The 13048-nt window shown below is 43.7% G+C and overlaps 1 protein-coding gene across 4 annotated transcripts in view; it reads right to left on the bottom strand.

Moving 5' to 3' along the window:
* Positions 1-13048, bottom strand: part of LOC1269465 (teneurin-m) — a 515515-nt gene that overhangs the window by 484768 nt on the left and 17699 nt on the right. For all 4 annotated transcript variants that reach the window (XM_061655799.1, XM_061655800.1, XM_061655805.1 and 1 more), the window contains exon 2: positions 6301-6784. In XM_061655799.1, the coding sequence (XP_061511783.1) occupies positions 6301-6322 (22 nt within the window). In that variant the 5' untranslated portion in view covers positions 6323-6784. The remainder of the gene's footprint in view (positions 1-6300; positions 6785-13048) is intronic.

Below are 13048 nucleotides of genomic sequence, written 5' to 3'. Positions count from 1 at the left end.
AATCAATCGATACGCCTAACACCAGGCAGGCAAATTCGGCCCGATGTGGGCCATTTCCATCTATTATCCCTTTTTTTCGTTGTTGTTGTTGTTGCTCACTCCCTTCAGGGAAAAGCCCAAACACTGATAACAATTCCCACACTCACCGTCAAAACAAGGGGAAACAACTGACCATAAATTGTGCTTATTTCTGAGCTGCTTGTTACACACTTTAACCCTTTTTCGCTCCTGTTGGGGAGCAAAAGCAGCATTTTGAAGCGACAGGAAACCCGTTTCTTTCCACTCTTTCTCTCTCTCCCTCTCTCTTCTCTGGTAATTCCAAAGGATCGGTATCATTTTTCGAACACTTTGGCCATTCAGATGATGTCCATCGAATGATAATGGGCATTAAATTTTATGACTAAAAATTTCCGGACCCATCCAATCCCGTTTCGTTCGCTCCTGTTCTAACAAAAAAATGGGAATGCTTCTGGAAAGCTTAGCATAAGGAGTGTTTGATCAGGGAAAGGGATCTTTTGCTTGACCTCTTTTCTCTCCCCCCCCCCCCCCCCGCCTAAGCAACACTTGCCTACTGGCAATAGACAAAATTAAATTTTATCTACTAAACCTCCGGCCGTTTCAAGTTTTGTCGATGAAGTCGTTACCGGTAAACGACGACGACGAACCGGCCGCTGACGCAAACCACCACCAGCAGTGCACCCGGTTCAACCGGGTCGGATATCCGGACCGGGCGTTTGTTGCCGTGCTTCAAAAAATCTTTCGCCGTGCCGAAGCGGAGTGGCCCGTTAAAGTGGCCGGAACTGAGGCATCTCCGGGCAATATGAAATTGCCATTGCCGTTGACTGAAGTGCACGGTCACACCGGTGTCCATTTAGAGTAGTTCCTTTTTCTCTTCCTCGCGCGGTTTTCTTGGATAAAAAAGAAACCGAATTGCTTGAGTGTCGATAAGACAATAACTTTTTATCGACGAATCGGTAACAAAACTTGACAGTAAGGGCGAAAATAAGAGAGGAACAGTATTAATAAGAAGGAGAACAGAACAGAAATGGGATTCGAAATAAAACCAAACGGTGAACCAATTTCTCATCGATTTCTTCGAGCAGTCGGAATGGAAACCTGGAAGAAGTGCCAGATCGCTCCAAGCACCAAGCCGTCCCAGTAGCGATCGATATTGAATAAAATATTTGCATAAAAACGAGCAGGAGAGGGAGAGCAAAATAAAACCACCAATCCCGTCCGCTTGGCGTGAAAATCAAATCATTAATTTGGGAAACTGTTTTCAGCGGCAAAGCTGGAAAAATTGGCTGAAGTTGCGTTGCGTGACCCCTGGCGGTGTCTTGTGCCGGTATGCCAAGGTGGTAGCCAGAATTGCCAGTCCGCACAAGAGCAAAAAACAATAAAATCCTACTCATCCGATGCTCGATGAAACGCCGCACCGTGGGCGAGTTGGTGGAAAGTGCTTTATCAAGTGCTGGCTTTTTGTTTTTTCATTTCAAACGTTCGTTTGTTGGTGTTTGGGATTTAATTAAAAAAGCGAACATTATTTGTAACGCGCAGCAGAGTGGAATGAATTGCCAGGAGCCTTCGAGTTGTACGGCACGGTAAGGTGTGCACGAATGACAATAAATTTTCCATTTTCATTTCAAACGCACCGCTCGTTAATGGTGAAGCATTGGAGTGGCAGATTTACGAAATAGGAACAAGTTAATGGTTAGGATGTGGGGCAGTTAGAACAAGTGTTCGACGGAACATTGATTTTTATTTTGTAATGCTGGTGTAATTAAACAGATTCACGTTTTGGTAAGGAGCATTTGGTGATCTTAGGTTTCCTTTAAGACACTTTTAAACGAAGAAAAAACAAAATGAATACAATATGGATAAGCTTTAGTTGAGTTCAAGGATTCCGATAAAACATGATTAGAAAATACATTAAACATATGAAACATACACAATAAAGGCTGAAGCTGAACATACACTTGTGGCTGAAGCTGAGTTGCAAATAAAGAGTGAACAGAAAAGCCTTCAATATACCATTTCATGCATAATTATTTTAAATATATTTTTTTCCATATGAAAGTCATGTGTTACTTTCTTTTCTTTAATAAAAAATCCTTTTCAAAAACAGCTGAAACCATTAACACATTCCTCCAAAACCGTTAAACATCCTTGTTCCCGTGTACACTCACCACCGCTGCACGTTGCCTCTCTCATCCCACACCTGCCACGCTCCGGCACATGCCCACACACTCCTGCAACAAGCGCTCGCATGAAGCTAGAAAACACGTAAATCCCCTAGGCCACGCGTCCGGGGGAAACAGCCGGAGGTAAAAGCATTCATCACCGGTTGCCTTTTGAAATTCAAATTGAAAATGAAGTGCAAATTTCAATGATTCATGCATTCACTCGAGTAGATCGAAATGCTATCACCTGCTGCTAGCCAAGGCTGCCCCGGAAGTAGAGAATGGCAAGGAAAATGAAGTGGACGCTGAGCGTCCGGGGCCGTGCACAGACACACATACACACGGGAGGGCTTTATCAGTGCCGCATAGAGCGGACCGCACCGGGATGATGCTGACGCTGATGACGACGACGACGATTGAAGGCGAAAGGCTCATCGTTTAAACGTTGATGAGACCTCAACCGAGCGCCGCATGTGCAAGCTGGATTGTGGATTGGATTGTGGAAAATTTCCGCTGAAAATGACGAATGCTGATGAACTGCTCCTCGCCTCCTCTGAGCGCCTTATTTTCCGCCCTGGCTGTGTTTTTCTGTGATGTGGGGAGTGAAAAGCACCACCGTAACGAACACTTTTTGCGGCACTTTTTTTAAGGAACAAAAACGGCTCCAACACATTGCGGGGTACTTGTGTGTATCCTTTAAAATGTGCGAACAAGTGTGCGAACAAGACATAGCAACAAAATCCTCATTCCTCCGCTCGTTAGAGAGCGCGACTAACAACTGCAACTGGGTTTTTTTTTTATAAAGCTTCACTGCATCTTCACACAAAACTCACACACACATGGGACATAGTCAAAGGAAAAAGACTTGCTGATAAAATATAATGGACGGATGCAAAACAAAAAACGCAAATCCTCGCTTCAGACACATCGAAACCGACAGCAAAAGATGGATGAATGTGTGAGGATGAACGCGAAAAGACACACAGTGACAGAGGGCGATACAAACTGACAGCAAAGCAACTCGCCGCTCTGAGAGCAGCATTCGCCTCATTTTGCATAAAGACACAGCAACCTGGGTCGATGCCGCACACGCGGCACAGGCGGCGCATGTAGATTGGTGCAAAAATTTCCAAATTGAAACGGGGTAAAACTTTTATCATCAGCGCGAGCTTGATGAATAATTCTAAACTTTCTATTTTGTTTGACAGACACCGCGCCGCGATGTTTGCATGCCACAAGTCGTTGCTACCGGGCTACCTTAGCCTGGCGAGAGGGGAATGGGCAGAAGCTTAAGCTGTTTGCAATATTTTATCTTAGTTTTGTATCGCAATGAGTGATGCTATATTTTTGCTCTTAATATGCTGGAGATTGTTTTTATCCCGTTTTTTTGTTTATTCATTTTAACTATGGTATCTATTCAATGAACGGATTGCATAAACATCAGTTCATATCACTAAATTTCCAAATAAGTTTTGATATTTTTTTCATGTACGTTTAAAGTTCCTTTGAAGCCTTATGTTGACGCCGTCAACCGTCAATTCAGATGCAAAAGCCTACTTGCACGGGTCACGCGATAGAGGGCGCTGCCGGTCGCTTCGAAATTAATCGGTTTATCGAAACCCGACCAGCGACGGCACGAACCGAAGCCCTTAGGGGGAATGACCGGCGCAGCAGGATGACGAGCAGATTCCTTCGCGCACCCGAGCATACGCACGTGATTTTTTAGCTCCACCTTGCGAAATACTAATAAATTATACCATTCTAATTTCGGCTAAAAAACGTTTTAATTGATCTCTGGGTAGAAAGAATCGGTTGCATCGCAACACCTTAGATTGATTGTTCTTAAATTACTATAAAATTGATTTTAATTGAAGAAAAAACTAAAATTCTCTTTGTATCTTTCGAAAGCTGTTACTTTTTAGGCATAGATCTATTAAAAAATAACAAACCTCTTAAAATTCTCCAACATACCGGTTTAAGTTATTCGCAACAATCATAAATAATCAATTATTGTATGACATTGCATAACTTTAGGCGTAATTTTATGTCATACGCATTTCCTTGTGCAAGTTGAGTTGGGATACATTTGTCGTCCTGTTTTGACATTATTGGAAGACTTAAACAATCACCATATAAAATAAAACAACAAAATAAATATATAATGCTCAAAATATGAGGTGAAAATAGTCATATCGAATAAAATGAGTAAAGTTCATAGCTCATTGTAAAATCCACAACGACTATAGCACCGTTCATTGCTCTGTTATCTTTAAGTTAGTTTGAAAGCTATATAAAAGTGAATGATGCGTACATAACCGAACAATACAATTTTAAAACACTTTTATGACACACCATCAACTTCCTCCACCTTTGCAACATCCGGCAGGCTTGACCAGCGCCCGGCGCTCACCCCTCAAACCGTATTGTTGATTGCACTGCACTATAGAGATGATTGCCAGACCGGAACCGGAACTCTGTTCATCCCACTCGGGACTTCAGAAAAGGGGAGGAGGGAGCTTGAAATCAGGTCTCCCATGGGATGCCTCCTTCGCCGATAAAAGTTGCAACCATCATTCGAAGCCCATCATCGAAGGAGCCGACACGCTCAAGCAGATGAACAGGATATTACAAATTTTCTCATACGAGAAACGTCCGACGTGTCCCGGTCGCCGTGCAGTAGTGTCGATGATGGCGACGATGACGATCTCGCCCCCAAAATCAGGCGGTTAGCCCGGCGAAAAGCAAAATCTCCATCCAGCAAACAAGGTAGGATGGGCCGGGCTGGTACAATTTAATAATCATCGTAATAATGCAATCTTACTGGGACGGAGGGCCCTGGCAAAAAGGCAATTTTCTCATATAATTGCGTTCGAGGTGTTCGTATGTGTGCAAGTGTGTATGTTGTGTGGGAGAAGGGAAATGTCTCGAGAGGACAATCAAGGTGCAAACGATTGTTCTTTCAGGGGCCGCTTGACCGAGGAAGGTGCCTCTTTTCCTCGCTGCAAAATTGAGCGAAAATATCCCACTGGGGGATTAGTGTTTGGCAGTCTGTAGTGGTGCTAGGATAAGTATATAATAGGGAATGATTTTTAACATTGTGTAAGCTGTATAGTTTTGTATAATAAAATAAATCCTGATGTCAGGTATTAAAGGTAGGACGCACTTTTACGACAAAGTCCGCAAGCCAATCAGACATGCCAGTTAACGATGTGATGCACTTTAGTGAATGCTTGGGAGTCTCCATAAAAAATATGTTCAAAAGGCATGCATTCAATCACAAAAAAGTGTAACATTTGTTTGTAAATAACAGAATCCGAACAAGCTACAAACCATGCTATTCACATGTTCATATCCTTTGCTACCTTTTGTTGCACAAAACACCATAAAAGCAATAATTTCAAAAATGATATCGAACAATCATCAGCCAGCGGTACGAAAACGTTTGCACTTTTGCTCACTCGAAGCGTGAATTCCTTTTGATGTTTTGTGTAGTGGAAGTTCTCCTCTCCCCGTTGGGAATCTCGTTCTTTTTTATGTTCATTTTTGAGCTACAAAACTCGTCGGACCGTAAAGTTTGGCGTTCATTGCCACCATTAAACCTTGCAGCCAGGTTTCGCTGGCTCGTGTTGGTTGTGGAGGCAAAATATATTTAAAAAAACGGCGATGCATGAGAACCATAAAATTGCATCCCATCGGGTGGGGAGATGGCACTAGAAATCAAAGGCAGCCGTTTGTAGCAGCAGCAGCATACGCGAACATCAAAAGATCAATTTAATATGTGCAGGCGCTGCAACAATGACGGTTTTGTTGATGCCCCCTTTTTGATGCCAGAATCAAACCCGCTGGCTGACAAACATACACACACACACGTACGGGGGTTGTTAGGTGTGCAAATTTCGTTCATCGCCACCGTAAACAATGGCACAGCAGCAACATAAATGCTTTTAAAAAGGCTTTACTCATCGAGGCTCATCAAATTTGGTTAATTTTGTATTTTATTTCGTGCAGTGAATTTCCAAAAAAAAAGGGAAAAATCATTTTCCGAAAAATCTGACTTTAAATCGCTTGCACCCAGCAGTGCAACAAGGGTGCTCTTCAAAACCCCTCCCCTTTCGCTTACCTTGCTGCTGGTAGCCGCTCATCGTACAGTCGTCGTTTCGTGCGCTTCCTGCGGACACACTGGCATGCACGGAGCGCGCGCCAGAACACCAACCTGGATTTTCTGGTTTCGAATTTCCAACCTTCCGCTCTCCAAGCACAATCACACACACACTTGGATGGCAAATAAATCGACACGCAGTGTTTTGCGCTCAGTCAGTCAGCTGCTGCCGCTGCTGCTGTTGCTCGGTCGGATGTTGGGGATGTTTTTCACCGACCACGACACGACACATCACACTCACACAAAAACCACTCTCCTTCCCGTCCTGCACCGAACGAAGAAATGAAATGAATACAAAATACACTTCACTGCACTGACACTGACACGCCGTAGGTGTGCGTGTGGCGGGTGGCGCTCGCTTCCGGCACACCTTCTCACTGGATCGAACGGAAATGCTGCCTTAACCGCCGGGACATGTTTTGTTTATTGGTTTTACTGATTATCCCTGAAAGTAGAGAAAGCGGGGAAAGAGAGAAAATGCGACCACGGGGTAAGTAGGGTTCATTATACTTGCAGCTACAAGGTGCGAGCTATCGAACGGGTTTGGGAAATTTGCAAACACAAAACTGTACGTAGCGGTGACAAAACTTGTTCAGTGGAAAATTGAGGAAAAAAAGTCAACACAGAAAATCGATACACGACAGGCATTCGGGATGGAAACTAAGTAAAAGCGGGAAAATACAGCAACATTCAGATGAAATCAAATTAATTCCTTCCGAGCGATGGTTTAAGTTCCGTCGGGCTAATCCTTGCTACCGTTTGTCAGCTCTTTTCACCCAAAAAAGGGACGATCGGATCGATTGTGTGTGTGTGTGGGTGGATGTGTGTTTTCTACCCGATTGGATTAGGTTGGCCACAAAGCTGCTGCTGACTTTTCCAGTAACTCCATCGCTTGAAACCTGTTTTTCGGCTGTGCTTTGTGCCCCCTTGTCTCTATACCGGTCCTCAACAAATGCTGGACATCACAATCCCGACACTGGTTTTCACTCCAGCCGGCATCCCAACACCCGGACCAAACCCAAACAAACAGAGTAGCACTGCCAGTCTCCAAAACCCCTCGGTTTCTCGGCCCGATCACTTACGCGGCCTGAGATATGCATGAGTGTTGCAGCACTAACCGTATTATAGCATCGACCCGAACCCGATCAAAGAGAATTTCTTGCTGACAAATCGAAAATCAAACACTGCTGCACTGTTGCACCACACACACACACACACGTGGCAACTGCATTCGAACATCCCGAGAAGAGCTTAATAATTAATTGTTGGCCATTGCAGCAACACAACCGTGATGCAAGCGAAATGTGCTCCTTTGGACTCGGATCGATTGAACCGTTTTCCGTTTCCGGGCCACTCTACTGGTAGTCCGTCATCCCTGGCACAGGCGAATGATTGAAAGTTTTTGATCAGGCGTAATTACACACAGCTGCAATTTATACCCGTCGCAACTATTTACCTTGCAATTCGTCTCGGTCCCGGTGTGTGTCTGTGTGTGTTTGTGATTAATGGTCACTTGAACTTCTTGATAAAGTTTCGATTCTCGGTCGGTCAAGATGGTTTTGCCGCAACCGGGAGTGGTTCGGAGTGTTCTTTGTGGTCAGCACAAAAGCAGGCAATGCCCCTGTATGCCTTCTGCCGCTTAAAAGTATGTGTCATGGTCGATGATGGTGTTATGGTTGGACTTTCATTTGATTGTTCTGAGCGGGTTGGATGATTTCTGCAACAAGAAACCACTTCTTAATGAAAGCGAGAAGCTAACAGTCCAATAATTTATTGCTTTTTCCAGCAGGAAACATAGCAGCAAACGACAGTACGACAGAGTGTATGAAGTTGTGTATGTATCAAGTCTACAACTGAAAATTGGAATCTTAAGACAATCATCCAAACTTAAAACATTCATCTTTGTCACATTAAGCAATCTATCAGGTTTGTTCTTATGGAAATATGTTTTAGTGTTCAAAATTTTGAAAAACAACTAGGAAAGCAATGCATTGCATACTTTCAGGCTTCATAAGCGCAAGAAGCGACATTCATACATTACGTACCACTTATGGTGAGAAATTCTTAAATGTGTTAGTGTTCAAAATTTTGAAAAATATAGTAGCATAGCAATGCATTGCATACTTTTGGGCTTCCTAAGCGCAAGAAGCGACATCCATACATTACGTACCACTCATGGCGAGAAATTGTTACCTCCTTGGACTGTGTAGGAACGAGGTCCCGTATTGTAGAACGATTTGAAAAGTAGCCAAAAGTTCGTTACAGGAAGTTTGACATCTAAGAGCCCTTTTCAATTCTAATTTTATTTGTGATCAAAAAGATATACCGGTCTGGTTATTGCAAGAAAAATGTCATTTGGTTCATACATTTTATAGGATATGGTATGTATGCCTGTAGTAACAGTAAATGTTTGAGGGAATGATGAAATTTCAAGGGCTTTCTGCTGTCAAATACCATCCAAGATGGAAAATCTGATTTTGGCTAATATTTGACCTCGTTTATGCACAGTCCTTGCCTCCTTATATTCATTTCCTAACAGATTAATTTCTGGACGTAATTTATGGCTCGCCCCTGAATGCATTTCATTACACACAATGATTGAATTCGCGCAAGACACGTCTTCCGCATGACAAATTGCACTGCCACCGCATGCTGTCACCAAACAGAGCGATTACAACAAAAGCCACACATCCACTAGTAGTGTTGCCTTGCAGCAAAAGCAAAGCTCTTCAGTGTTTCTCCTTTCCTGTGCCACTGGTTGCAAACTGTCAATTGCAAAACTATTTTCCACACCATTACCCCCAAAACCCCCAAAATCACAACAGCAGTACTGCAGTACAGCAGTAACGCCACTGCACAAAGAAACGCTGTCACTCGTGCTTAGTGGCCGACCTCCGAAAACTTGTCACTTAGCAAAAGCAAACGACATGCAACTTTTGTCGTTAGTAAATATCGAGCGCAAAGTGGAACATTTTCCCTCCCGAACTGTTTGTGGCTGTGCTAAGGGACCGAGGTTTGTCGCTTAAAAACGGAATGCAAGTTGGCATGCTTGGAGGTTTCCTCTTTTTGTGTGTGCCTTGATGGAGTAGTGTATGTGTGTGCTTCTGTTCCTCATAGCACAACGCAGCTGTCAGTCAGCTGCATATGGGGCCGTTCCGTTGGCGCTGTTGCGATTGTTATTCATTAATCAAAATTTTGATACGTCAAGCCGAATGTTAATGCACGTTTCAACACGTTGTTTGATGATGAATTTATTATTCCCGCCAACGCATTTTAATGTCGGGCGCCACTTGCCTCTAGCCCCCTGCGTAGACCGAGAGCACATATGGTGTGCGAACGACACACTTTCCAGTAGAAAGTGAAGGGATGGAGTTTGCCGTGTATTTGTAAAATGCAACCTTCTGTGTGACAAGGGGACCCTTCCGGGTAGCCCCAGTGAGGAATTCACCACCGTACCGGGGATGGATGGTTGTTGGATTTGTCATGCGAAACGGTGTTGGCGTTCGAGCCAGATCAGTATCAGCTTTTCCTACGATGGAGCCCCGGCCCGGAAACGGAAAACGTAAGCGCAAGTTCGCAAGTTTGCGGTCATGTTTGTGCTGTTGTGTACGTGCGTTGCGGACCGGTGTTTCGGAAGTCGTGCGAAAAACCCCTTTTTCCGATGCCCTGCTGGTGCTGCTTAATCCATTCTCCAGTGCCAGGACGTAGGCGTAGAGTTGAACAAACATGCATACATCCCGATATATCCGGATCGTAATCTCACTAGTACGAAGACTACCGTGTCGTGGATTTGACAGTGGAATAAATAATCAGCAACTCATTGCTTGCATCGCCATTGGTGCGATGGAAGGTTTTTGTTTAAATCCGGTGGGAAGCAAATGCTGGCAAATGCAAACTCTGCGAATCAGTTGCATATCAATCTTCTGGTATGCTTCCTGAGGCACCCATCAATCTACCAATTATCAAGAGTGTTAAAGTGTGCACAGGAAGCTTCAAGGACTTAGTGGGAAGCTTACGAAGAACTTCAATAATATGATTTCCATTTATTGCTTAATTATCATCATTAATTATCATTATCTAGAATTATCATGATATAGAAAAACAAATTTGCTTAAAGCATCATCAATACTCATTACACGAGACCATCATTATCAATACATTTTCAAGCGTTTTGCAGAAAGATATGTGTTAAATATATTCATTAAAGTGCTGAATTAATATCACAACAGCTTAGTATAAATTTGATAAGAAGATTGCACCTTAATCGCCGGTCTGTTTGCAACTGTGTATTCATTTGTCCCTTAGTTCATTACATAATTCATTACAAAGTTCATTCGGGTAGTTCGAGCAAGTTCATTACATGCAGTCCAAATTAGTCAAGTAGTTTTATCTATATCCTATGGTTTAGTTCCTTCTAATTCATATGAGTTTTCCTATTTGAATTCATATTTGAAATTTTAACTGTATACATCCAAAATCCAACAGTATCCATACAGCTAAACGTTAATCATTTGCTATAGAATAAACTGCTTACAGTACCATTCAAAACAGAATGAAGTCAAATAAACAGACAGAGCAAACTATTATTTACAAAACAATTTAAAAACACGCTTGTCATTCTAAATTATGTTTGCATTAAAACCTGTTAAACAGCCCTTTTATTCGCTTCGAAACGATCTTCATTTTAGAAAACAGGGGGACATTTGCATTGACCCCCTAAAACACCACACTCGACGGCCGACGTAAACAGCAATGCACACTGTTTACGCTCCACTACATGCTATGTTTGTGTGCGTGTTTGTGTGTGTGCGATGGTTCGCTTTGTTTGGCCAAAGTTTGCATTCCGGATGACCTCTTCAGTGGGTCTCGATTGCAGAACAAACGCGCGATGCCATACGGGGCCGCATTGGGAAAATGGAATCATATGCTCACCTAACACACACACATGCACAAACAGGAACAGTATTCAAGTACAGGATTCATGTTTGCGTACAACGCTTTATACATTGGGGATGGAAATTGGGTGGCCTCTGTGTTTCGAATGTGACAAGATTAAATTAAAATTTCAATGTGGTGCAGAATTCGATTAACGATTTTGGTTCGGTGCGGGAATGCATTGAATTTTTTAAAGCCTTTTTTTTAGGAGAGTAAACGGCTATTTTTGCTTCATTTGATTAAAAACAAAAAGGTGCAATGGTGAAGGTACAAGAATTGAAGAGGTTTTATTTTATAAGCAGTAAACAGATAAGCCTTTATTTTCCTTCCCCTTTAAAATCGAATTTCGCACATAAAACTCAACGTTGCGTTGCGGAAATAAAGCAAACAGCAAATCCCATTGTAACGACCATCCATCGGACACTTTGCTTTAATAGCTGCAACCATCCTTTCCAGCCAATTAATCTTTGCCAACCGTACAACCGAACGAATTTGCCGCTTTGCCAGCCTGTCTACTCATACTCCGGGAAGGGGACTCGTCCATTAGCGCGCTCCGTTTGCCGGAAATCGACGCCCCAATGACGGCACCGTGCACCGTTCATCACTCACCTGTTTGCCCCCCACACCACCACCACGGCTTAATCCAGTTTGAAAACGGCCCCCTGAATACTGGATACAGAGAGGTAAAGAAGCGGCGGGAAAGGCAAAACCCATCGGTTCGACAATAGCTTCGCTTTCGCTAAAACAATTTGCCTCAATTTAGAACTAATTTACAATCGCTTGCTCCATCGCTGCCAGGGCGTACCGGGCGTCTCCATCTCATCGGGGAACAATTAATCTCTCACGTGGTCCCGGAGCCAGTTTCGCTATTATATGTGTGTGTGTGTGTGCTTGCACTTGTACATGTGTCACGTGCCCATAAATCGACTTCCTTTTGCCCAACCAATGAAGGGTCGGGAAGGGGGGTAATGGACAACCGGGCAGAGTGCTTCGGATTCACTTCCGACCGAGTTCCGACTGACGATGACTTTGCCGAACCAGAGCCACTTTGCGATGTGGGCCGTTCCATTTCCGCCATTGCCGGATATTCATCTGGCGTGCTATTAGCGAACGGTTGAGGCAGGTAAGCTACTTTAAAGTGGTGTTAGAAAATACCTGGTGGCCCGTTTCAGGAAAGGAAAAATTTCAAAGCTTAAAATAAATCTTTCCAATTAAAGATCATCGTCTGTCGGTCCTGCGTAAGCTGCGTCAATCCACCGTTCACAACAAAGCTTTCCATGGTATTTTTAAGTGTGTGTGTGTGTGTGTGTGTTTGTGTGCTGCTCCCGCTGACCCAAAGCCGGCGGGCAATTGCATACCGATCGTATTACCGAAGCCATGATCCTTCACTCATTAAAATTAAAGCATCCAAGTCCTTCCATCGCGGCAGCTTCCCACATTAACTGCGCCACGCTCTATGAAAGGACAATCGGTTATCCCGAAGCGGTTGGCCATGGTCATACCTTTTTCCAAACCGTTATCCACTACTGCCAGAACAGCCAGCCAGGCAGTGAGACAATAAGGAGCCCCGTTTGCCGGTGCGAAAAACGCTGCTCGGTTTACTAGCTCACCGTCAGCCGGAGTCGAAAACAACGAACGACTTACTGATAGCAACGCCAACGGTCTATGCTAAATGTGTGTCTCTCCCGCTCTGTGTGTGTTTGTGTGGGGCGCGGACGGAAGGTATGAGCCTGGAAGGCAATTCCTAGGACAAATGTGTGCTCATTTAAACTGG

Source organism: Anopheles gambiae, chromosome 3, assembly GCF_943734735.2.
Source record: "Anopheles gambiae chromosome 3, idAnoGambNW_F1_1, whole genome shotgun sequence".
In the NCBI taxonomy this organism is placed as follows: Eukaryota; Metazoa; Arthropoda; class Insecta; order Diptera; family Culicidae; genus Anopheles; species Anopheles gambiae.
This window is presented reverse-complemented; position numbering and strand designations above follow the sequence as displayed.